Raw genomic sequence first — 27,616 nt, 5'->3', positions numbered from 1 at the left:
ACAACAGGTAATTGAGGCCAGCAGCGTGCCAGATTTTAAGAAAAGAAGGGATCGGCATGTGGGATCTCTTCATGGAGGTAGTTAGGGGGTGAGCCATTAGTGTGGGCAGACTAGATGGGCCGTGGCCCTTTTCTGCTGTCATGTTCGATGTTTCTATGTTTCTATGTAACATTGAGATCCCAGACCACTGGGGGTGGTTTAAGTGGTGGATGAACATTAAAAAGTCCTGTCATAAAGTGGGAAACCACGGGATGTGCAGACAGAGGTTTCCCATCAAAAGGCTGATGAAAAGCAGCAATCGCACTGAGATGGACTCAGATAGATATAGACTGAAGTCCAGATTGTGATAAGTGAAGTAAATAATCCAAAACAGAAGACAAGAAGGTAGATATTGGCTCCATATGGTGAGTGGAACACCAAGCAGAAAATCTAGTCCATTTCTGGCCGTAATACTGCCGAGTGGACAGATTTCTGGAAGCCACCAAAATATCTTGGATAGACTGAGAGAACTGTAGAAAGTCTGTTAGGTTGAAAGGTACCAAGCTGTTAAGTGTAGAGACTGCAAGTTGGGATGTAGCTAGGATCCTTGACTCTGAGTAAGCAGAGAGGGAAAAACTGGTAGAAGTAGAGGCTCCCTGGTTCTGAGTTGAAGTAGAAGGGAGTACTACAGTTGTCTGGGCAACCGAGGAGCTATCAGAATCATGGTGGCATGTTCTGTCTTGAGTTTGACAAGAGTCTTGAGAATCAGAGGGAATGGAGGGAAGGCATAGAGAAACTGACCCATCCAATCCAGGAGAAAAGCATCTGCCTTGAGACGCTGGGAAGAGAATATTCGAGAGCAGAACTGAGGCAGCTTGTTGTTGAGGGGAGACACAAAGAGGTCTATCTGAGGGGTCCCCCATTGAGCAAACACCTAACGTAGAGGCGAGGAATTGAGTGTCCATTCGTGAGGTTGCAGAAGACGACTCAATTTGACCGCCAGACAGTTGTGCTGACCTTGAATATATGCAGCTCTGAGAAAGATGTTCTGATGGATTGCCCAATCCCACAGTTTCAGAGCTTCTTGACAAAGGGAGTGAGATCCCGTACCTCCCTGTTTGTTGACATAGTACATGGCGACTTGGTTGTCCGTCCGGACAAGGACTACGTTGTCGTGAAGAAGGTGTTGAAAAGCTTTGAGAGCATTGAAAATCGCTCTGAGTTCCAACAGATTGATGTGACAAAGACGGAGTCCAATGACCTTGGGTACGGAGTCCGTCGAGATGGGCTCCCCATGCGTAGGTTGACGAGTCTGTTGTGAGAACTTTTTGATGAGGGAGATTGTGGAACAGCAAACATCTGGAAAGATTGGAAGAGAGCAGACACCAGTGGAGAGACTGCTTCAACAAAGGAGTTACTGTAATTTGTTGAGAAAGCGGGTCGGTAGCTTGTTGCCACTGAGATGCCAGGGTCCACCGAGGTATGCGAAGGTGAAGTCTGACAAAAGGAGTCACGTGAACTGTAGAAGCCATGTGACCGAGCAGGACCATCAGTTGTCTTGCTGAAATTGATGTGAGATGAGACACTTGATGGCAAAGGCGAATGAGGGTAACCCAACGTGCTGGAGGTAGAAACACTCTGAGCTGGACAGTGTCTAGAGTGGCCCCAATGAATTGGAGAAACTGATATGGGGTCAGCTGTGATTTTGGAAAGTTGACTTCGAACCCCAGACATTGGAGGAACATAATAGTCTGTTGGGTCGCTGCAATAACCCCTTGTTGAGAGGGGTCCTTGATAAGCCAGTCATCCAGGTATGGAAAAACTTGAAGACCCTGAGCACAGAGGGCTGCAGCCACCACCACCAGAACATAAGAAGTTGCCTCCACTGGGTCAGACCGGAGGTCCATCTCGCCCAGCGGCCCGCTCCCGCGGCGGCCCACCAGGTCCTTGACCTGTGATGTGAATTCTTGACCTTTATAATCTAGTCTACATTTCGTGAAGACTCTGGGGAATGAGGCGAGTCCGAAAGGAAGAACTCTGTATTGTAGATGAAGATTCCCCACCCTGAATCGAAGATATCTGCGAGAGGCTAGATGAATCGGGATATGAGTTTAAGTCTCTGAGATCCATCAGGGAATATAAGGTTGGTGAAGATAGCATCCAAAACTTCTCTTTGACTAGAAATTTGTTGAGGGCTCTGAGGTCCAGAATGGGTCGCAAATCCCCCGTTTTCTTTGGGACTAGAAAATAACGGGAATAAAAACCCATGAACCTCCTCGACAGCTCGAAGGCGAAGAAGAGCCTGAGCTTCCTGAAGAAGAAGGGGAAGTTGCGACGAATTGGAAGGACACTCTCTTGGAGGGCAATCTGGAGGCACCTGAAGAAAGTAAAGTGAGTATCCCTCCTGAAGGATGGTGAGAACCCAGAGATAACATAGAAACATAGAACATGACGGCAGAAAAGGGCCACAGCCCATCAATTCTGCCCACTCAATTGACCCTCCCCCTTACTGCCCTCTTGGAGATCCCACTCTGATGACCCCTCCCCTTAACTGTACCCTCTTAGAGATCCAACATGTGCATCCCATTTATTCTTAAAATCTGGAACGCTGCTGGCTTCGATCATCTGTACTGGAAGCTCATTCCAATGCTCAATCACTCTTTCGGTGAAAAAATACTTCCTGGTGTCACCATGAAATTTCCTGCCCCTGATTTTCAGTGGATGCCCTCTTGATCTGAGGTGATCATCTGGTGGTAAAATTGGTGAAGACGACCTCCTAAGGACAGAAGAGAATTTTGATGCAGGGAGGTTGGTATGCTCATACTAGGAATGTTAAAAAGACTGAGCTGGTTTAGTCGCAGCAGGAGTCTGAGCCTTCTGCTGTCGTTGTTGTTGTGGAGGCCTTCTAGGCGGAGGCCTGGAGAAAGCTGGTGTCGTTTTTTGGGGATAATGGCGTGATGGTTGCTTGTATGGCCGAGCAGGAGGCAACTTAGGCTTCGACCGAATCAAGGAAGCAAAGAGCGCTTATGTTCAGAGAGGCGCTTTGTAGCAGCTTCAATAGAATCATCAAAGAGTTTATTTCCCTGGCAAGGCAAGTTCGCTAGATGGTCCTGTAGATTGGGATCCATATCAACAATGCGGAGCCAGGCGAGACGGCGCATGGCTACTGCAAAGGCAGAAACTCTAGAAGAGAGCTCAAAAGCATCGTATGTGGCTTGCAGCAAGAAGAGTCGAAGTTGAGACAGAGTTCTGATGATCTGTTTAAATTCAGAAAGACTTTGTTCCTCCAGAGCCGGATAGAACTTAGGCATCAATTTGAGGAAATGGTTAAAATAAGCAGTGAAAATGTAGTTATAATTGAGAATTCCGTTAGCCATCATGGAATTCTGGTATAACCTACGGCCAAACTTGTCCATGGTACGGCCCTCCCTGCCTGGAGGGACCGCAGCGTAAAGCTTAGATGGATGAGCTTTCTTTAAAGAAGATTCCACAACCAAAGACTGGTGAGACAATTAAGATTTCTCAAAGCCTTTGCAAGGTACTATGCGATACCTAGATTCCAGCTTGGATGAAATGGCTGTAATGGAATAAGGAGTTTCCATATTCCTTAAAAAAGTTTGCGTCAATACTGGAGTTATAGGAAGCTTCAAGGTCTCCTTGGGTGGATGAGGCAGCTCCATGTCAGCCAAGTATTCAGGTGTATATTTGGAATCAGAGTGGAGATCCAGTTGAAGAGCTTGTCCCATGTTGAAGATGAACCTGGCAAAAATGGCAGACTTCGAAGTCGAGGCACCTTCCGGAGAAAGAGTACAAGACCGAGGAACTACTGAGTAGGACGGAGAAGCCTCTCTGGAATACTGAAACAAAGGTTCAGAGTCCAGGCGCACAGTGATAGAGGAAGCTGCACTACCTGTGTGAGGTGGAGTCAGTGAGTGTTTGCGCTTCAAAACCCTCGATGGTGAGGTCCCCGGGGTTCGAGGAACAGAGTGGGTCGAGGAAGGAGAAGAAGACTCCCTCAGAGGCGGTCTCAATGGAGGAGTCCTTGACCTTGATGGACTACGAGGAGAAGCAGCCGGCGTAATAGCTTTGTGAGACTTATGTTTAGATTTGGAAGAAGTCTCAGTAGCCTTGGCTAAACGAGGCATAGAAGTCTCAGTATCCAAAGAAGGCGAAGGTTTCTGTTGCAGAGATGTCTCCTGAGGAAGCTTGGAAGCGAGATGCCTCGAATGCCTCGAGCGATGCTTCGGTCGCGGTGGAGGAGACAGTGTCCGAGGAGTAGGTGAAGAGTCACTGGATGAGAACGGGCGAGGCTTCCGAGGCTTCCCTCGAGGTTTTTCGACAGGAGTCCCAGACTGCTGCTCAGGCTGGCTCGAAAGAAGCAAGGTCGAGGACGGAAGGAGTTGAGCCACGACTGAGAAAATCTGAGTGGTTAGAATGGCTTTTAACATGTCCTCGAACCTAGGCACCGAGACAAAGGGATTAGATCTCGAAGATGCAGCAGTGCGCTCCAAGGAGGGTGACCTCGAGGATGAGTATTCCCGATGCTTGGAGGCACGCTTAGAAGGAGGTCTCGAAGAGGCTGGCAGGACCATGGATACGGCCTGGGATGCCTGAGACTCTGGAGGCTTTTTAGGAATGGTACCTGAAGGAGAGACAGGAGACTTACCCGTCGAGGGCGACTTCAGAGGAGCTGCTGGCGAGGCCTTCGAGACCGAAGATGTTTAGGTCGAGGCCTTGGTGGAGGCAGAAGCTGGCGTCAAGGTCGACGACTTAGTAGTCGAGGCTGTCCCCGAAGCCGAGGTAGAGACCTTCTCAGGCGGTTGGTCCATAGTGCCAAAAAGTTGGAGAAACTTGGCACAGCGTTGACGAAAGGCCTGAGGTTGAAAGGTAGCACAGCACAAGCAAGCGTCGGGGCAATGTTCAGGACCCAAACAAACAATACATCAACTATGGGGATCAGTGACTGAAATGGTCTTGTTGCACTGGCTACACTTTTTGAACCCGGTAAGAGGCCGGGACATAGAAAAAACAAAGTCCGATGTACCGAACAAGGTGAGCGGCCAGGCCTAGGCCAAAAGGCTGCTGACCAGAAAGAAAAAACAAAAAACCGAAAAAACTTTTTTTTTTTTAAAAAAAGAACGAATGGAAACATGTGCATAGCAACTTAATAAAAATAATAAAAAGCTGCAGTGAGAGAAGGCAACGAAGGCTGCAGAGCTGAAAAGAAGAAGACTTCTCGGCTCTGCGGAAAACGTTGAACTGAGGTTCCTCACAGGAGACGCGCACCCTAACTCGGGCAGGAAGGCACTTGCGCATGTGCAGTGCAGCACTCGGAAGCTCTTCGAAATATCTTCAAGCAAGTCTGCTTTCGAGGCTGTCCACTGCGGGGCTCCAGTGACATCACCCACAGTTGAGAATATGCTGCCTGCTTGTCCTGGGATAAAATCCGGTATTCCACTGGTCCGGAGCCTCCACAACTGCCCGAAGGCGAAGAAGGACCTGAGCTTCCTGCAGAAGGCGAGGCAGCTGAGACCGGGCAGAAGGAAACTCTCTTGGAGGAAGGTCCGGGGGCACATGATTGAAGCGAAGTGAGTACCCCTCCTTTATGATGGAAAGCACCCATTTAGTATAGAAATGATGGAGACGACCCCCAATGGGGAAGGGGGAAGGCTCCAGGAGGAAGGGAGCCCGAAGGCTCAGACTGGAATTGTCAAAAAGGCGGCCCAAGCTTCGCCGGAGCCTGGGCCTTAGCTTGTCGCTGCTGCTGCTGTTGCAGCTGCTTCGAAGGAGGCCAAGAGAACGCAGGAGTAGATTTCTGCAGATACCTCCGGAGAAGAATTTTGTATTGCTGAGCCGGAGGGGTCTTCGGCTTAAGTCTCACCAGAGAAGCGAAGGACCATTCGTGTTCCGAGAGGCACTTAGTGGCAGCCTCAATGGAATCATCAAATAGCTCATTACCCACGCAAGGGAGATTGGCAAGACGATCCTGGAGATTCGGATCCATGCCCACAATCCATAGCCAAACGAGGCGATGCATGTACATCGCTTAGAATGTTTTAATTAGGCGATTCATCAAAAATAAAGTGAACTTGAACTTGACAACTCGAAGGTGTCATAGGCCGCCTGAAACATATAGAGGCGAAGTTGGGAGAGTCTCCTCTAGGAGACGAAACTCCTGACGACGAGAATCCGGCACGTCTGCCTGGAACGAGTGGAGGGCTTCCACAAAGAACCGGAGATAGGACGTGAAGATAAAGTTATAGTTGGACACGGTTCGCCATCATCGAGTTTTGATAAAGACGGCCACCAAATTTGTCCATCGTACAGCCCTCCCAGCGCAGAGGGATGGCAGCGTAAACCTTTGAAGGGTTGGACTTCTTCAAGGAAGACTCAACCACCAAGCATTGGTGAGAAAGCTGAGAACTTTCAAATCCCTTAACCGGTATCATCCGGTAACGGGACTCCAACTTGGAGGGAATGGCCGTGACCGCATGGGGGGGTCTCCAGGTTCCGGAGAAATGTTTGCCGGAGAACCTGGTGCAATGGCAAATGCAGCGCTTCACGGGGTGGATGATCAACACCCATTTCCGCCAGGAATTCCTGGGTATAACGGGACTCAGACTGGAGATCCAGGTTCAAGGCCCTCCCCATGTCAGAGATGAAATGGGTAAAGGAGGAGTTTCGAGAAGAAGACTCATCTTCCTGAGGAGACCCCGAGTGAGATCTGGGGGCAGACGAGAAAGAGGGAGAAATTTCCCTCAAATAGTAAGTCGGGGCCTCAGAGTCCTGTGAATGGGAGATCGAAGCGGCTCGACTAAAGTGTCTGGGGGGGAGGGGGGGTCGAGGAACGACTCCGTGCAAGGTGGACTGGGGAGGACCCCAGAGTCCGAGGAATCAGCTGGCGGAGCCTCGGAGAAGACGGGGCAAAGGAAAATTCCTCCACTGGTTTCAAAGAAAACCCCTTAGAGGCTGGCATCTGTCTCGATGGGGAACACAAATTAGAGTCCAACTCGAGGACAAGGGTGTGCCTGGAAGGTTTTGCAGTCGGAGACCTGCCCCGAAGGGGCGGAGAAGACCGGAGCTTTTTAGGAGGGGCAAGCCTTGACATAGTAGCGGGCAAAAAGCGGGCCCCTGTCCTGGACCTTCGAAAAGTCACAGGTGACTCAAGGGGACCCAACGAGTCTTGCGGGCACGGCCCCGAGACAAGGACACTCAGGCTGGTCAGATCGAGGCTGGGTCGAGACCGAGGTCGGGACCAGTTGGCTCACCACTGAGGAAAGCTACGTGGTAAGTATAGCCTTAAGCATGTCCTCGAACATAGGCACCGAGACCAAAGGCTATTGGATCGTAGGTGCAGCAGTGCACTCCTTCATGGGCGACCTCGAGAAAGATTATTCCCTACGTGAGGAGGCACGCTTGGAATGATGTCTCGAAGACACCGACAAGGGGGCACTGACATGAGACTCTGAGGCAGGCTTCTTTGCCGGCACACCTGAGGAGGAAAGAGGAGACTTACCCGAGACTGGTGTAGCAGGAGGAGCCGAGGCCGGAGCCTTCGAGGCCGAGGACTTCGAGGCCGAGGCACCCAATGGGTCAATCGCAAGCTTGAAGGTCTTCAAGCAAGTCTGCTTGTGAAAACGTCCACTAGGGGGCTCCGTCGGTGACGTCACCCACATGTTGAGAATATGCTGCCTGCTTGTCCTGGGATAATTGTATTGTACAAAGTACACAAGAAATTTTAAACTTTATATTAACGTCCTTAAGAGCTTGAACATAACTTAATTGTGAGACTACATATAGCTTTTCAATGGTAGATGAAAGTGTTTTGAGTGACCAACTCATTTATATTTTCTACAAGATTTGGGATTTTGTATATGAGTTATACAACCATGGATTCCATGACAGTATCAAAGCTCAGCTTTAGCAAGAATGAAGTCAACACTACCTTAGAATGCAAATCACCTGGAACAGTTTTACAAGAAGCCAAGATAAAACCTCAATATTTTGCATTGCTAAACACCGAGATTGCATCTTAAGTCTTCTTTTCTCTTGTTCTGTTGCTGCCACCTGCTGGTCAGAAAAGTGCATACCTCCAAAATGGTTAATTTTTCAAGCCTTTTGTCAACTTGGCTCTTTTTTATTTCTTTCCTCCTCCATATATTTTTTTGTAGGGTCCATTAGTTTGCTTCTTTATCTTAGCAGGTTAGAAAACTTAGGAATTTATGCAGAACTGTGATTTGTGTGGTGTATAAATTTAAAAAATAAATAAATTAAGTAGTAAATATTTTTGAATGCCTGTCTTCTGATCTATGGCATCCATGTTTGCTCGCTCACTAATCCCCAGACTCCTTATATTTTCTCAGTGACCCTGAATTGCTGCCTATCTCCAACACAATTCTTAGCTGGAGGGTGCTGTCCCTTCTAACTGGCATTCTAGTGCTAGCATGGAAGAACTCTGGGCACTGCCAATAGTCACAATTTTCAGTTAGTGAATAATATAGGGAAATCCCAGTACAAATCAACTGCTACATAATCCTTAAATTAGCGCTTCCAGAAATTGTGCTTGTGATGCCACAATCAGATGAGTTTTCAGGAGATACATTAAGGGGCCTCATAATCAAAAGAAAAAACACATTCAAAAAGTGGCCTAAATTGATACTTGGACGATCAAAATGACAGATCGTCCAAGTACCGATAATCAAAGCTGGTTTTAGACGTTATCTAAAACCAGCTTAGTCCTTTACCCTGCCTCTAAATGCCTAGAGCGAAAAGAGGCGTTTTTAGAGGGGAAATGGCGGGAGGTGGGCCGACCTAGGCTTAGTCGTACACCAAGTATAACCAATAGTTTAACAAGGTTGCCCATTCGGAACTTATATGTTTTGACTTAGACCAAGTCAAAAAAGGGTATAAGTTCCGAACAGGGGCCGTTGAGCTGATTGCAGCTGCCGCGATCAGCTTAGCAGCCCCGGCAACCTGCCAAGCCCCCACCGCAACGATCGCGGCAGAAGAGATGTCTAATCTTTCCTGCAGCGATTGCGACCCCCCCCAAACTTCCGTGATCCGCGGCAGGAGAGATACCCAATCTCTCCTGCCGGCACCTCAACCCTCCCGACAATACCGGTAGAAGGGAGCCCAAGCCCAACTGCTGAGGCGCAAGCCCCCGAATCAGCCCCCCAACAATACCAGCAGGAGGAAGCCCAACCCCTCCCGCCGAGGCGCAAGCCCCTAAACCTCCCCACCAACAATACCAGCAGGAAAGAGCCCAACTCCTCCTGTTGGAAAGCAACCCCGCTCAAATACGGGCAGGGGGGATCCCTGGTCCTCCTTCCAACGGCGTACCCCCCGTGACCCCCCTGAACCCCTGATTGCCCCCTGAACGGCCCCTAACCCCAACACTGCCCCAACCCCCGACACACACCCTCAACTCACTTTAAGTTGGCCAGCCGGCTGGGTCTCAAGCCCTTTTGGCAGGCCCGCCCTCCTCCAAATGGCGGGCCTAGGGAATGATTGTGCCAAGTGCCTAAGGCCTAGTTGCTTTAGGCCCCTCAGGCCCAGTTGCTTTAGGCCCCTCCTGTGGGCAGGACCTTAGGCACATGGAGCCAACTCAGCCCCATAGGAGGGGCCTAAGGCAACTGAGCCAACTCCAGTTGGCCCAGGCGCCTAAGGTCCTTCCTATGGGTGGTCGCATTCCGGTAGGAGGGGTTGGGCTCCTTCCTACCGGTATTGTCAGGGGAGGGGGTGTTCAGGGGCTTGCGCCTTGGCAGGAGGAATTGGGCTCCCTCCTGCTGGTATTGTCGGGGGTGGAGGTGGTTTGCACCTCGGCAGGAATAGTTGGGCTCCCTCCTGCCGATATTGTTAGGGGGAGGGGGGTTTGTGGGCTTGCGCCTCAGCAGGAGGGGTTGGCCTCCCTCCTGCCGGTATTGTCGGGGGGGAGGTGGGGGAGTATGGGGGCTTGTGTCTCGGCAGGAATAGTTGGGCTCCCTTCTGCCGGTATTGTCAGGAGGGTTGGGGTGCCAGCAGGAGAGATTGGGCATCTCTCCCGCCACGGTTCACGGCAGTTCGGGGGGGCGGGGGAATCGTGATCGCGGCAGGAGAAATTAGGCATCTCTTCTGCCGAGATTGTTGCGCGGGGGGGGGGAGGGAATTCTGTAACTGGTGGTGTTTTTGACAGATGCCGGTTACAGAATCTAACTTTTAGGCAAAGGACTGGCCCATCCTTCGCCTAAAAGTTCTCGTTTTGGGCTTTTGGGACATGGGCAATTTTTTGGTTGATGTGTTCCAAGGTTAGAAGTAGTGGTGGTCTGGGCGATTAAACTGCTGAACTTAGAGGTAGGCCATTCTTTAAAAATAACCAAAAAACAACAACAACAAAAAAACTAACTCATTTTGGACGGGTTTTTTTTTGAGAATGGACATTTTCCCTGCTGCTACTTTCAGCATTTAGGGCTTAGGACAAAAGGGGACTTAGACTTTTTTTTTTTTTTACTATGCCCCTCCACATCTCCAATGTACAGAAATTTCTATCACATATTGTGCATTTAATGAAAAATTGACTCCTGGGGTAACCAGTATAGCTTTGGGAAGTCCTGCCTCAGGTATTCAACCAACACAAGCAGCATACATTCGTTAAAATTAGAATAGTTTGGATAATTAATCTGAAATATTTTGCAACCAGATTTAAAGCAGACATTCAGATTTATGTTACCTACAGACATTCTCTAATTCAGGGTGAAAAAAAAAAAGAAAAGAAAGTAGCTGCTTACGAAAACTGAGTGTGGGGGTAGTCCTTCCACAAAGTTGTTAAATCTGATGTGTAGTTCTCCTGCAAGACAAACCACAGAGTCTGTTACTAGGAGTGGGGCTTCTACTGCAGTGTCCTCTTCTTCATTAGGAAAGGTGACTTCAGATGCATGCTTCAAACTCCCACAGTGCATTTCTAACACAGCTGAGTGATGGGTTTCTTTACATCTTGCTGATAATGTGTTCTGTCAGTGAACTAGCTGACCTTTATTCTGGCCAACTGCTTATACTGTACACATGGGCTGCTGAAATTCACTCAGCTGTTGCACTCCATGCAGCAAGATTTAAACAAACCTGCCAGAGAAAGACCAGTCAGAAATTTATCTGTACAGACACACACAGAACAAAGAGAGGCAAAAACCAAATAAGTAAAAACATTTTATAGTTTATTATATTTGATATTCCACCTATAAAAATAAAATATCTGGGTGATTTACAATTCAAACATGATAACATTAATAATACAGAATACGTTAAAAATTAAATATTTAGCCCTTTATTTGGCATTGTTGCTCAGAAGCAACATGTATCTTCTATGGCTCTTATGGGAGATCTGCATCTCCAAATGTTTGTTGCTTGGCACTGTAGCTCTCATTCAACATCAAGTCACATAAAGCAGCTGTTTCACCATCTGCCAATTAAAGGGTTAAAACAGACTATAAAGAAAAGGTAAGTAAAGGTGCGCAGTATCACATTCAAAGATTTGCTATTGATAAAAGTTGTTTTAAAGAGGAGGGCTTTTTAAAGATCCCACACTATTTTCTTTTGTACCTTTGAAAGACAATACTGTGAGCAGGTAAATACAGTATATTTTGCAAGTAAGCTTTAGATAAGCAATATATTTGAGTGCCGGTTAACTGAGTACCTGCCAGGGCTGGCCGCAAGCAGCCTGTATTAAGTGCTGCCTTCTGCTGACTGGCTGCCACTTCAGGTAAGGAAGGGAACAGCGCTGCATATGCCTTTCAGCGCTTTAGAAATAATATATTTTTTTTTTTTAACTTTTTATTTATAGAATTTTCATTCTTTCAATACATGAATCACATATTATAAAATGTATAATAAAATATATATGTATGTACAAATTCATATCATAGATATTCATCCCTTTCCCCTATTAGTTGTTTTTCCATTTTTCTTTCATATTAATATCTATATTTCCCACCCTAACCCTATATTACTATTATCAATGTGTTAAGATATCTGATCTCTAGAATAATTAGTCAATGGATCCCATATTTTCTTAAAATTTTTAATATTTCCTTGTTGTAAAGCCAAAATTTTCTCCATTTTGTAAATGTGACATACCGAGTTCCACCAGAATGTATAATTTAGTTTGGTAAAATCTTTCCAATTTTGTGTGATTTGCTGCATGGCAACTCCTGTCAATATTAAAAGTAATTTATTATTATTTGCTGATATTGGACTCTGTGTTCTCATTGCAGTACCGAATAATATGGTATCATATGAGAGTCCTACGTGATTTTCTAGTAATATATTTATTTGGGGCCAAATTAAATTCCAAAAAGCTTTTATACAGGGACAAAAAAAAATTAAATGATCCAATGTCCCTACTTCTATTTTACAATGCCAACATCTATTAGATCTAGTATTATCTATCTTTTGCAAGCGCGTCGGGGTCCATAACACTCTATGTAATAAAAATAACCATGTTTGACTCATAGATGCTGACTTTGTTAATCTTAATCTCCAGGACCAGAATTTTGGCCATTGAGATGCAGAAATTGTCTGTCCAATCTCAATGCTCCAAATATCCCTAAGTCCAGTTTTCTTTTTTTTATTTAGAAATCCATTTATTAATTTATACCATTTTGCGGCTTGGTGACCCAAGAAATCCGTCTGGAAACATAAAACTTGCAAACTATATTGAGTATTGAGAATTTTCCATTCAGGGAACCCTACCTGAATGGCTTGCTTCAATTGCATCCATTTAAAAAATTGTGTTTTATTTAGTCTAAATTTATTTTGCAATTGTGAAAAACTAAGCAAGGAACCTTCTGATATGACGTCATTTAATGTTCTTATTCCTGCAGTTATCCATTGTTTCCAGACGATTTTAAATCCGCCAATTCTGATCCTGGAGTTTACCCATATTGATTGATTTAGGGATTTAGCAATTGGTTCTGGTGTCAGATTATTTATGTATCTTAATGTTTTCCAAGTATCTAATAAGATTCTGTGTTCTTTGTATCTTATAGGCATTGATATAGAAATTAAGTGTTCTGGATTTAAAGGGAACAGGAGCCGCCATTCTAAATACAGCCAATCTGGTACATTTTCTAAGAGATCTGGGAGGATCCAATACATACCCTGTCTTAAAATATAGGCTTGATGATACCTATAAAAATTTGGAAAATTTACCCCCCCTTCCATAATTGGTCTTTGTAATGATACTAAAGCGATTCTTGGTCTTTTCCCACACCAAACAAATTTTGTAAGAATATTGTTAAGTTTTTTATAAAATGACCCCTGAAAAAATATTGGAATCATACTCATTTGGTAACAAACCACAGGCAATATCATCATTTTAATTGTTTGAATTCTTCCCCACCAAGAAAGATGTAATGGATTCCATTGCTCACACATTTCTGTTATTTTTTTCAATAAAAGTTTTTCATTCTCTTTGACTGTGTCTTCAATTGTATTTTTGATCATAATTCCTAAGTATTTTATTCCATCCTCTTTCCAAATAAATGAATATGGATCAAATAATCCTTTGGTACAATGAACATTAATTGGGAGGATTTCAGATTTATTCCAATTAATTTTATATCCAGAAAATGTACCGTATTTTTCTATTAAATTAAGCATACATGGAATAGTAATTTCCGGTTCTCTTAAATAGAAATAATAAATAGTGGTAGTAGGAAGCGAAGAGGTATGTGGCTCAGAACCACTGCTTGCTGCTTCGAGGCTTGAGGGAGGGGGTATGGCTCAGGACTGCTGCCACGCTGGTGCATCGGGGAGGAAGGGAATTGAGATCTGGCAGACACTCCTTGCACAGTACTGTATTTACAGTAACTCAGGCAAAATCCCCACGGGTGCCAGATAAACAGATTCGTATGTATGTATGTGTATATATATATATATAAAATTTTTGAATAATCATTTGGAGTTATTTTATATTTTGCAGACTTGACATGAAATATTCCTCAACACAGTTTTTGGAAACACTAGCCATCATTGGACATTTCTAAATTCAGTGTAGCTATTTTAAGATAGAAAATTTTTGGCCCGCATACACTTTATGTTTAAGTAACCACATTAAGAGTCCCTTTTACAAAGGTGTGGCAGCAATTGTTCTGCAGCAAATGCATTGAAACCCATAGGAAATAAATGGGCTTCGGTACATTAGACATAACATAAGAATTGCCATCTCCTGATCAGACCCTGGGTCCATCAAGTCCGGTGATCCACACACGCGGAGGCCCCTCCAGGTGAACCCTGGCATAGTTTTAGTCCCCATATCACTGTATGCTTCTCAAGGGAGATGTGCAACTAATTTACCCTTACCCGTATCATTCTATGCCACTCTTAAGGAGACGTGCATCTAGTTTACCCTTAAATCCTAGAACGGTGTATTCTGCAATTACTTCCTCTGGAAGAGCATTCCAGGTGTCCACCACTCGCTGCGTGAAACAGAACTTCCTGATATTCATCCTGGACAGAGGATCTAGAATCAGAAAATAATATTAAAAATTGAACTAAGGCCAGTACTGGGCAGACTTGCACGGTCTGTGACTGTATATGGCCATTTGGTGGAGGCTGGGCTGGGGAGGGCTTCAATGGCTAGGATGGTGTAGATGGGCTGGAGAAGGTTTTAACGGACATTTCGGCAGTAGGGAACCAAGCATAGTACCGGGTAGAATTTTGGATTCTTGCCCAGAATAGCTAAGAAGAAAAAATTAACACATTTAAATTGAATCAGGTTGGGCAGATTGGATGGACCATTCGGGTCTTTATCTGCCGTCATCTGCTATGTTACTATGTTTTTTTCGTTTATGGCTTCCTTTACCTCTTTGGTAAGCCACGCCGGCTCTCTTTTGTCTTTGGTTTTCTTTACTTTGGACATCCGCGGAATGTAGAGGCTTTGTGCTTCCGTGATAGTATTTTTCAGTAGGAACCATGCCTGTTCCACCGTTGTGACTTTGCCCATCTTTTTCTTGATCCGTTTTTTCACCATGGCTCTCATGTTGTCGTATCTTCCCTTTTTGAAGTTTAAAGTTGTGGTTGAGGTTTTGGTACCTTTCCCTTTCCTAACATCAAGTTTGAAGTTGATCATGTTGTGATCGCTCGTCCCCAGCGGGACCGTGACATCTACTTCCTTTGCCGGACCTGTAATGCCATTTAGGACCGAGTCCAAGGTGACGTTTCCTCTCGTCGGCTCTCCTACCATCTGTTCCAGGAAGCAGTCCCCTAGCACTTCCAGGAACTTTGCCTCTTTGCCACAGTTGAAGGTTCCCAGGTCCCAGTCTATCTCCAGGAAATTGAAATCCTCCAAGACTATGACATTACCTGTCTTACATTCTTGTTTAATTTCCTCCATCATTTCCGAGTCTGTCTCCTCCCTCTGTCCGGCGGTCGGTAGTAAAGGCCAATCTTTATGTCAGCATTGTTGTGTCTGGGAATCCTGATCCAGAGGGATTCCAGCTTCTCTTTCTCTTCCGTCAGACTCTCTCACGGATTCTAATCCTTCCCGAACATATAGGGCAATACCTCCACCTTTCTGCCCCACTCTATCTTTTCTGTACAGTTTATATCCCTGTAGTACTGTGTCCCATTTGTTTTCGTCATTCCACCATGTTTCTGTTATGCCAATGATTTCCAGTTCGTTGTTTTTTGCTATTGCTTCTAATTCTCCCATTTTGTTTCCCAAACTTCTAGCATTCGTATACATACATTTGAATTCCCTTTGTGTTACCTTCTTGGACTTTTCTGCTGCTGTGTTGTCATCCTCATTTGCTTTGTGGTCGACCCCTCTCATGTCTGAGTAGTTGTCCGTAATTCCTTCTACGGGGCATCCTGTCGCCCGGGCCATCGACTGGTGGTCGACTGTAGGCCCTCTTCATGTTGCCTGCCAGTACTCGTACTCCTTCCTTGTTGAAGTGCAGTCCATCTTTTCTGTAGTACTTGCTTTTTCCCCAGAACGCCGTCCAGTTGCGCACGAAATCAAAGCCTTCCTCTTTACACCATCGTCTCATCCAGGCGTTGTGAAATCGTTATTGTGGCTTTGTAAGAGGTTTCCTAAGTGAACTATAATTTTTGACAAACACAGTCAAGTACTAGCATAAGCTAACAAATAAAGAATAATGAATTAATAATTTTTAAAAGGAAGGTTTTGAAACCAATGGCTGAAATGCAATAAGCTTGATAATAAGAGTGCTCTGATAGCATTCTAAGGCTTTTCCCTTCCTGTAGTTTTTGAATCAAAATGTTTGCTGCTTACAAGGGGAAGCTGAAAATTTCTCAGCCCAACTAAGAAGGGAATGATGTGGAACCATGAAACTTACAAATTATTCCACATATTCACCCCTAAGTTCAACACACTTAGTACATAGTGTCTGAGGTTTCTGTAACTTTTCCAAAAAGTACTCTGTCTGGTCACTGAAATACAGCTCCGCTGCTGCGATCACCTCCGAATCACTCGAAAATTGCTATCTTTTCAAACACTTTTTAAGGTGGAGCAAGATCTGGTGAGTACATCAAAACATTCATCGTTTTGGCCAGCCTTGTGAGCATTGTCTTGCAAACAGAGAACTCCTTTCTGCAGCTTCACTCTCCTTTTTTCTTTCAATGCCTCTTTTAATCAACACAGCAAGTTACAGCAGTATTCTGCATTAACCTTTTGGTCCCTTGGGAGGATAGTCATTACAAAACCTTCCTGATCCCAAAACACTGTGGCCATGGCCTTTTCTGCTGACTTTTGGGTCTTGAATTTCCTTGGCCTTGGAAAACCCAAGTGCTGTCATTGTATGGACTGTTTTGTCTCAGGATCATAGTGGCGTAACCATGTTTCATCAGCAGTAACCAGTCATTCCAAAAAGTTGGCATCAGCTTGCTGAAAATGCTGCAAAATCAACTTGGATGTGTCCACGTTGTCATTTCTCGTCAGCATTCAAATATTTGGGCATTCACTTGGCTGACAGCTTTTGCACACCCAGCTGTTTGTGGATTATATACCCAAAACATTCCCTAGATATCTGAACTGTCTTGGCAATTGTTTTACCTGATATCTGCCAAAATCAGGTCAAGGTCATAGTCAACAATTTCATGGGTTGATACCATTTGAGGTCTTCAGACCTTGCTGCATTTTTTGGTCTTGAAATCGCCATGTTGAAAGTTTGAAAACCATGTCACTGGAGTATGATGGGCATTTGTCACTCAATGTTTACATCATGCATTCATATATTTCCTGGTTGGTGGATAGGAAACAGAGAGTGGGTGGTAATTGGACAATACTCGGACTGGACAAGCGTCATGAGTGGAGTGCTACAGGGTTCAGTGCTTGGGCCCATGCTCTTCAACATATTTATAAATGACATAGAAATTGGTACGATGAACGAGGTGATTAAATTTGCGGACGATACAAAGCTATTCATAGTAGTGAGGACACAGAAAGACTGAAGACCTACGAGACAAACACACTCGAGGAATGGGCCGTGAAATGGCAAATGAGGTTCAATGTGGATAATTGCAAGGTGATGCATGTCGGTAAGAAAAATCATATGCACGAATACACAATGTCCAGTGTTGTATTCAGAGATAGCCCCCAGGAAAGAGACTTGAGAGTACTTGTAGACAAGACAATGAAACTGTCCACGCAATGTGTGGTGGCGGCGAAAAGGGCGAACAGAATGCTAGGAAAGATTAAGAAGGGTATCACAAACAGATCGGAGAAGGTTATCATGCCACTGTACCGAGCCATGGTGCACCTCCACCTGGAGTAATGCGTCAAACACTGGTCGCCGAACATGAAAAAGGACATAGTACTACTCGAAAGGGTCCAAAGAGTGACAAAAACAGTTAAGGGACTGGGGGAGTTGCTGTACAATGAGAGGCTAGAGAAACTGGGCCTCTTCTCCCTTGAGAACAGGAGACTGAGAGGGGACCTGATTGAAACATTCAAGATATTGAAGGGAATTGACTTAAAGAAGGAGAGATTGTTCACCCTCTCCAAGGTGGAGAAAGAACGAGAGGGCACTCTAAAGTTAAAAGGGGATAGACTATGTACAAACGCAAGTAAGTTCTTCACCCAGAGAATGGTAGAAATCTGGAACGCTTTTCCGGAGGCTGCTATAGGGGAAAGCACCCTACAGGGATTCAAGAAAAGGTTAGATAAATTCCTGCTGGACTAGAACATATGCAGGTAAGGCTAGACTCTAGTAGGGCACTGGTCTTTGACCTAAGGACCGCCGCATGAGCGGACTGCTGGGCACGATGGACCACTGGTCTGCCCCAGCAGCGGCAAATCTTATGTTCTTATCTGTTTCCTTCAGCAGGAATAGGAACTTCATGATGGCTTGGTGTTTGTCACCTGAAAACTCCACACTTTTTGTTGACATTGTTCAATAATCTGAAACAATGTCAAAAACATAGCATTATGATTCTGCAAATTGGCACATTTCAAAATAACAAATCTTTTCAGGTAGTGTGGCAAAATAACACTCACAATTTAGAAAGTTGGTTGGGCTGAAAACTTTTCAGCAACCCCATCTGGAGTAGGTATTTTGATTATCGAGATTGTGCGAGATCTTCACTCTCCTCCTAAGTGTGTCGTAAAGAAAAAAAGCAGCTTTGCAACTTCCTAATATCAGGGGAATAAATGGGCAAACTCCTCTGATGAGAGGATTTTAGCTTAATACCTAGGTGATTTTTTTTTCCAATTGCTTATTGTACAACTGATATCCCGCTTAATGCAAGAGTTCAAAGAGGCTTTACAAATTTAGCATAATAGGCACATTAAACTACTCTCTGTCTCTGCTCACAATCTAAACTAAGAGTGTCTAGAAAATAAACATTTGTATAATACGGATAAAAGAGAGAGGAGGAAAGAACAAAATTAAATAAACCTGAGAGGAAAAGGAAGATGAGAAGAAGAGAAAAAATCACGGAAAACCCTGGTATAAAGGAAAATACACTTACTAAGTCCTGGCATGATGCAGGTGAAGCATAATAAGTCCTTTGGATAATACTAAAGGTGAAGAAACTAGACTTCGAAGAAGAGAAACCCCCTTTTTTTCCCCTGCTCTAATAAATCAGTATTAACAATCTAAAGACATTTCTTAATACATTTGCCAGCTGTCATAAACTGTCATATACTGATTGGGAAATACCCTGCTGAGTTAGCTGCTGGGCTAAGCGAAACTTATGAGAAGAAACAAGCAAGCAAGACTTAACTCTTTTGCATGACAGCAGAGCCTCACACCTGGCAGGATATTGTGAAAAGATGAACACAGCTCAAGGCCAGAAAATAGAATTCTCAAGAATATCATTTAGTAAGATGTGTCTTGTGATAATGAATCAGGGGTGGGGTGGGGCTCGGAATTGCTTATATGGTAAATCAAAGGGGCATTTGCGGGAAAAGGATAGGCCTTACGGTAAACTGAACAGACGTATAGCGTGACACAAAGGTATGAACCAATAAATGAATCTACTTATGTAATGACGTGTAAGAAAAGAACCAATAAAAATGTATCATGTGATTTAGACCAACGTGGTATTGACCACCAAGAAATGTATAAAAACAGGTCTGCAAGCGGAAGTAAGCAGAACAGACGTCAGTGGATCCTCAGGCCTGAAGATCACATTCTGTTACTCTATATGCTGAATGATTTATTCTTGTAAGCTGTTACTGATTTGCTAATAAATATACTTATTGATTGAAACCAGTATATAGCGTGTGAGGTCTCTATCTCGAGGTAGGCCTAGACAGCGGCCTACTTCAAACCCTAGCGGAGAAAAGCAATAAAATAAAATTGAAATAAAACAAAGTACAGGCCATTTCATAAAGAATTAAACCAAAACAAAACGTATAGGGGGTTAAAAAACTAAAATGAAAATAAATAAAAACCTAGCAGAAAAATCAGATAGAAGTTAACACGAAATCAGGTCAATCCAGTGAAGAGATGTGTTCATTTCTGATCAGTGCAAGGCTGTGGTAAAATGGAGAAATTCTGCTGTTAAATAGTCGATTAAGGAAGGTTCAGCAATGCAGAAGAGGATGAAACCAATTTCTGGGTCCCGAGGCATGAGAGACTCCTGAGAACTTACAAAGCTATGGAATAGGAGAAAATGTTCTGTTGTGAATTGGAACTGGTTGGAAGGTAGAAAACATAGTAATGCTAAATGATCAATTCTCTAATGGAGGAAAGTGAATGATTCAGTGCCACATGGATCTATAGTAGGACCCTAACATCTGGTAACTATAATTTGGGTTATTCTTCCCAATGTGCATCACTTTGCATTTGTCCACATTAAATTTCATCTGCCATTTGGATGCCCTGTCTTCCAATTTCCTAAGGTCCGCCTGCAATTTTTAGTCTACATGTATTTTAACAACTTTAAATTTGCAGATGCTAAACTGTTCAATCACCACACTCGTTCCAATTTCCAGATCAATTATAAATAAGTTAAATATCATCGGTCCCAGTACAGATCCCTGTGCACTCTACTAGTTACCCTCCTCCACTGAGGAAAATGGCCATTTAACCCTACCCTGTTTTCTATTCGATAACCAATTCCTAATCCACAACTGAATACTGCCTCCTGTCCCATGACTAATTTTCCCAGGAGCCTCTCATGAGGAATATATCATAAGCTTTCTGAAAATCTAGATACACATCAACCGGTTCACCTTTATCCACATGATTCACACCTTCAAAGAAACTGAGCAAATTGGTGAGGCAAGACCTCCCCTTGGCTGAACACATACTGACTCTGTCCCATTAAATCATGTTTGTCTACATTTACCACAAATTTACTTTTTTATAATTGTTTCCACTATTTTGCCGGGCACTGAAGTCGGGTTTACTGGTCTGTAATTCCCCGGATCTCTCCTGGCGTAACATTGGCCACTCTCCAATCTTCAAGTACTACAGACAATTTTAATGACAATTTTAGATCACTAACAGCAGATCAGCAATTTCATGTCAGTTTTTCCATTACTATGAGATGTATACCATCTGGTCCAGGCAATTTATCACTCTCTAACTTGTCAATTTGGCTTAGTACGTCTTCCGGGTTCACCAAGACTTCTTTCAATTCTTCTGCGTCATCACCCTTGAAAAACATTTCCAGTTCAGGTAGTTACCGGATGCTAGGGTCCACCTTGGGGTTCAGTGCTCAAGAAAAAGATCTAGGTGTCATTGTGGACAATACGCTGAAACCTTTCGCCCATGTGTGGTGGCCACCAAAAAAAGCAAACAAGATTCTAGGAATTATTGAAAAAGGGACTAAGAACGTTATAATGCCTCTGTACCGCTCAATGGTGCAAACTCACTTTGAGTACTGCATTCAGTTCTGGTCTCCGTATCTCAAAAAAAATACAGCAGCACTAGAAAAGGTTCAAAGAGCGACCAAGATGATAAATGGGATGGAATTTCTCGTATGAGGAAAGACTGAAGAGGTTAGGAGTGACAGCTGAGGGGAGATATGATTGAAGTCTACAAAATCCTAAGTGGTGTAGAACAAGTGAGATTTCCCATCCTCGGTTTGTGGCCCCCAGTGGAGAAAGGAGCCCAAGTAGCAAATCATGGCTTAATACAGTTTCAGATAAAAGCACCACAGAACACTGAAACAGTGCAGGGAAGTGTAGTAGTCTCCAACTGGATTCTAAGAGGTGATGGAGATAAGAGGTATTGCTTCCCTAATTCTCCCAAGTACTTTACAATTTTGAACAGACCATCAGACATTTCTTGGTTAGCCAAAGTATTATTGTCTGATGTTGAATTTACTAAAAACTTAATCTGATGGTGGGCAAGATGGAGAATCTGGATCAATGTTTCACAGATGCAGACTGTTCAATTAACTTTAATGACAGATATGAGTGAAGTTTGTTTTGAACTGGAGAATATGGAAAATGTGATTCCTAGTATAAATTTAATATTTTTGAACTTTCCCTATCAGCAACTAAATATGTCTACAAGAAATGTTATAAAAATATTTTATGAGGTACTTGCATTTGCCAACTATACATTGGACGTATTTTGTCTGGGAAGAATATGGGACTAGTGAGGTAGGAGGAGGTAAGATTTGATTCACTAGAATCTTCAGGAGAGTTGCTTGGGATACAAAGCCAGACTTATGCGACTTCAGTTATGACTTTGGCTACAAATACTGATAAAATATAAATTTCAACAACCAGTCTCTAACAGAGAAGCAATTTATGGAAGTTTAAATCTTAAGTGTTTTCTGATATCTCCTGGGAGACTCTGAAGTGGTGGCAGCCATTTTGGAGCATTATATTTAAAATTTCTTTACAACGGTTGCTAGAATAGCCCCATCTATATCCTGACCCCACCCATGCCCAGCCTCTACCATGCCTGTACCCTGCCTCCTACTGATCCCAGTCCCACCATCTCACCTTCCACCTAATCCTCTGTACCCTTTTGGCCCTCATCGATCCTCTACTGCATTTATCACCTCTTCAGTCCGAGCTCCATTCCCATCTATCCTTCCTTCCATTGCCTCCAAGGCCATTCTTCCTGTCCCTATATATTCCACCCCCCACCCAGCTTCTCTTACTTTTTTACCCTTTCTCTTGCACCCCACCCCAGGATCAATTTCTCTTGTCATCTTTCCCCTGCCCCTTCCCACGGTACTGCAACTGTTCCCCTCCCCATTCCAACATCTGCCACTTTAACCCTCTTCACCCAACATCAGAGCCTGCACCAATTCAAACCGCACTCTCCAATGATATCCTCAGACCACTCTCTCCAGCTTCTGACGCCCAGGCCACTGCACTGAATCTTTGGGAAGGCTTGCAGTAGCTTGACCCAAAAGCTGCAAAAAACCACTGAATATTCCTAAATACAGTAGACTCTCAGTTATCCGGCATCCATGGGGAATGGTAGATACTGGATAACTGTAGTTTTTGGTTGCTTAGAGTTACTATAAAAATAGTTTTGTCTCCCTTCCCACCTCAATCTCTTCTTCTCACCCCCATTTGTAGGTCCAGTATCTGTTCCTCCCTTCCCACCCTCATTTATGGTCTAGGTCACTTTATCTCCCCCACTTATCAACCCTCCCCCTCCATACTTATGGGTCTAACATCCATCCATCTCCCCTCCCCAGGCCTTCACCGTGATGGACCCTCTACACACACACACACCTGGTCCACCGCCCCCACAGGTCTGCCCTCCCTCCGTGTGCGTCTGGCCTCCTGGACCCCCATTACTTACCCAAGGCAGCAGCAGTCCTGACCTACCAACCCCTCCTCCCTCCCTCTGTGCCCCAAAGCAGCAGTGGTCCCGATCCGCCAACCTTCTTCCATCGCTCCATCCGAAGTGATGCGGCAGAGGAAAGGACCTGCCAGAGTTTGCCGCGAGCAGCCTGTTTACAGTGCTGTTTACTGCTGCTTTGGATAAGGAATGGGAGGTTGGCAGGTCAGGACTGCTGCCACTGCGCTGAGACGCTTCCCTGCTTGGCGGTGTACTGCGCACGCAAAGACACACAGGCACGGAGTTTATCGTAGTGTGCATGTGCTACTAAGGGTTTTATTATTATTGATTATCAATCTACGAAGTATGTTTTTTGGAAACCATCCCATTTGATCACTCTGTGGTGGGACTGCTTGTTAGGGTTTATTAAGTGATCATCTTAAAAATTGACATATAATCTGCATTTTCTTTTCCTTATCGTTTTTTCCTTGGTTCTCCTTGATAGCATTGGATCCCCTTGATTGGTTATGTTTCTTTTGTGGCTTGGCTTCTGTGCACAAGTTATTTCTTATTTGCAGTATGTGAATATGATAAAAACTTATAAGAATGATATTGAACCACACTATCCGGTGATCATGACTAGATGACCACTCACCTTTCGTAAGCACTAGGTCCAGTAAGGGCCCATCCCTCGTAGAGATCTACTGTGTATATTCTACTCCTTCTTGAATTCTAGCACAGTTTTTGCTTACAAGCATCCACTACCTTTTTCCATGGAAAATGTAGGGACGCCATTCTGAAACAGGGCGAAATTGGCACACTGATTTCATCGCCCCTGTGAAGAATTATGAATTATTCCCATTCCTTTCTTGCCATGCAGCCATTTTAAGTAAAGGAAAATACCAGTATCTTGTCACAAGACTTTTGCCACATATTAACCTGACACAGGTTTACCCTTATTCCTTATATAGGCAGCAATCAGACTCAGCCTATGTTCAGGCCCTGAGTTTAGTAGCTTTAGGAGTATGCATTATAACCTTTGGACTGTCACATGCTTATCTTATTTGAGCAGTCCTTATTAGGAAAGGACATCAGCTGACAGGCCTTGAGGATGTGCAAAGACTCAGGCCCTGTCCACGTGTTAATCAGGCCCTTGTCTAAGTGTTGAGTTGGAGAATGATCACGAGGTAAAAGCACGAGGTAATCAGCATATACCTATCTTTGTATCCACCAATGTAAAACCATGTACCTTTGTATCCACCAATCACGAGATGTGTAAACGAGGGAGTTACTAGTTACTATGATGTCATTAGCTTAGAAGCATAATAAATAGGGACTTGGAGCTAGCCCTTACTAGCGCCTCCTCTCGATTCTAAGATTGCGTGTGTGTGTTTCTTTTGTGGCATTCCTACAGGAAAAATATTTATTGATGTTGCTTTTGACTATCTGTATGTAGTTTCATATCATGACCTCTAGTTCTACGGCTTGCCCTCTTTTGGAAAAGGCTGGTTTGTTCAGCATCTCCTTTCACATCTATATCATATCTCTGTTCCTCCTTGGCTCTGAGGTACCTTATTTTTGTGTATAACCTGTGCGTTATACACAATTTCACATTTTTTTCTGCAAGAGATGTGGGGTATACACAAGTGCAGGTTGCACAAAATTTATTTACAAAATTAATGCTTTTCAATAGGAGTAATAGACTTTCATTTTATTGCAATAAATGAATGCTTTCTCTTACAAAATTAGCTTTTTTTTCTATGGGGTATACATGTGTGTGGGTTATATATGCAAAAATACAGTATTTAGAACTTCCAGTCTCTACTCAAGTCTCTTTTGATGAAGACCTCATACTCTTTTGGTTGTTTTCTTCTATACAGACTCCAGTAAGTTCAATGAATGCATGGCTATCTCTGGTGTTGCTCTCCACTCTGTGGGAGAAGCAAGGAAAATCTGCATTGATAGGTTTAATCCTTCACAATGTTCTTAGCATCACTGAATCCTCTACTGCAGTGTTTTTCAATCTTTTTATACTTATGGACCGGCAGAAATAAAAGAATTATTCTGTGCACCGGCATCGGTCTGTGGACCGGCGGTTGAAGAACACTGGGCTAAGTCGTGGGCCAGACCCCACCCATCTCTACCCAATCTTCACCCCAGACCCCGCCCCCATAATAGTACTAATTGTACCTTGCACGTCCCGTACCTCGTCTGGAAGCCTTCCCTCTGATGTTGCAACGTCATAGAGAAGGCTTCTGGTTCAGGCGCAGGATGCCCGTAGGAGCCACTGCCCGTGGCTTTGTGCACTGAATCAGTTAGGAAGAGGGAGCTGGCTCGAAGATAATGCCGCATCGATCGCACCGTGCACCGGCGGTTGAAGAACACTGTTTTGGGCCTGATGGACGTGCTGGCCCTGTGGACCGGCACTGGTCCATGGACAGGTGGTTGAAGAACACTGCTCTACTGGACTAATTCCGAGGTTTTCTCTATAATAAGCACCAACATTAAGTCTCTTCTATGTCACTAATTAGGAAGACCTATAAAAGCAGGCCATTTATATTAAGAGGAGATTCTTAAATGATGTTGCTATGTTTTAAGGGAATAGACCTTGATGTAGTGATCTAGCGAAACTTGAGCCATGTCAGTTGTTGAGTCCCCTGCCCGATAGTGATTCAGATTGAAGATAAATGAGATACAGTATTTTTCACTCCGTAAGACGCACCCTAAATTTAGAGGAGGAAAACAAGAAAAAAACATTCTGAACCAAATTCTCCCTGCCAGGCTCTGCACCCAACCCCACACTCCTTGCCAGGCTCTGCACCCTGTCCCCCTTACCTGCCAGGCTATGTACCCTGTCCCCCCTCTGGTGGTCTAGTGGTGAGCAGGGACAGGCCACAGATGTCAAGGCAGATGACTTTTTAAAATATGTAATGTCACCTCAGTAACAACTATAGAAAAATAGATAAATATAGTGCAAAATATAGACAACAGATTTAAATTCTCAAAACTGACACATTTTAAAATTGAAAATAAAATCATTTTTCCTACCTTTATTGTTTGGTGATTTCTTTCCTTCCTCAGCCCAACAATTGTCCCTTCCTCCCTCCCTCCTTCCTATGTTCCCCTCACTGCCTTCCAGTCTTTGTCCTCTTCCCCCTCCCTCCCAACTCAGGCCCAACAATTGTCCCTTCCTCCCTCCCTCCGGTTCAACTCACTGCCTTCCAGCTTCTGTCCTCTTCTGCCGCTCCCCCCCAAGCCTGCCTGCCCTCTCGCCCGATTTAATTACCACCAGCTGCTGTGAGGACACGTCGACGTGGGGTTGGGGGCTCCTGGTTCAGCAGCGCGGCACCCGGAACAGAAGATGTTGCTAGGAAGGGTCAGGTGGGTGCATGATTGCATGCCGCCAGCCCAGAAGCCTTACCCCCAACGTCAACGAAACAGCAGCAGTGGGTGGGGGGTGGGGACTCCTGGCTTAGCACGGCACCTGGAACAGAATTTATTGCTACTGGCTAGGAAGGGCCAGGCGGGTGCAACGATTGTACGCCGGCCCAGAAGCCTTATCCCCCAATGTCAATTCTGACGTCGGGGGTAAGGCTCCTGGGCTGGTGGTGTGCAATCACTGCACCCTCCTGGCCTTTCCCTTCCTCTACTTTCCGCGGCAGTGAGCAATCAGAAGCAGCGGCGGCAGTCTAAATAAGGTAACAGGGGAGGTTTGTGGGAGCTTATGATAAGATGTATAAATCCCAGCCGATATTTATTTAAAAATTTATATACCGCCTAAACCTCTTACAATTAAAACCATGCTGTCTTAACATCTGCACTTCTGTCCAACTAGCAGCCCGTTTACATAAATGTACCAACAAATATTAAAGTTGATGCAGGTGTTGATGCAGGTGTTATCACTGAGGCCCCGGAAGAAAACTAAGATTGTATACTGGAGAAGTGGTAATATTTGGTCTAATTAGGAAGATTCTCATATTTCATTCTCTAGGGAGAAAAAAGTGAAGAAGGTCAAATATTAAAAATAAAGACGGGTTGCCTCTACTTTTGAGTGATTTGGAAAGCAAATTCACATAAAATGTTTCTGAATACATGAACTAAATTTGTATTTAAATCATTATAAATAAAAGCTTCTATATAAGGAACATTCTGCTACTGTTTGCTTATTTCTAATCAGTAATAAGATTCGAAGCCAAACATGAAAATAGCAAATAAACCGCATACTTACTGAGATAAGAAGGCTTGTTCCCCAAATGCAAGAGAAAAGGTAGAAGGCACTTAGTTGTCCAGATTCATTGAACTTGCTGTGCTTTGTTTTGGAAAAATGCATCCGCCTATTAATTTTCTGAAATGAAAAAAGTCTTATTTTATAACGGAAAAATAAAAATTATACAAGTGGACTAGGATTTTCTCCTCACTCCCCAGTTATAATTTCTGCTTGT

At 44.2% G+C, this 27,616-nt stretch overlaps 1 protein-coding gene across 5 annotated transcripts in view; it reads right to left on the bottom strand.

Annotated features, from left to right (window-relative positions):
* Positions 1–27,616, bottom strand: part of TRAM1 (translocation associated membrane protein 1) — a 118,282-nt gene that overhangs the window by 65,200 nt on the left and 25,466 nt on the right. For all 5 annotated transcript variants that reach the window (XM_033933416.1, XM_033933412.1, XM_033933411.1 and 2 more), the window contains 2 exons: positions 27,403–27,519; positions 10,743–10,801 (listed from right to left, as the gene is read on the bottom strand). In XM_033933416.1, coding sequence (XP_033789307.1) covers positions 10,743–10,801; positions 27,403–27,519 — 176 coding nt within the window. The remainder of the gene's footprint in view (positions 1–10,742; positions 10,802–27,402; positions 27,520–27,616) is intronic.

This window comes from Geotrypetes seraphini, chromosome 2, assembly GCF_902459505.1.
Source record: "Geotrypetes seraphini chromosome 2, aGeoSer1.1, whole genome shotgun sequence".
Classification (NCBI taxonomy): domain Eukaryota; kingdom Metazoa; phylum Chordata; class Amphibia; order Gymnophiona; family Dermophiidae; genus Geotrypetes; species Geotrypetes seraphini.
The sequence above is the reverse complement of the archived record's forward strand: the minus strand, read 5'-3'. Positions and strand labels throughout refer to the sequence as shown.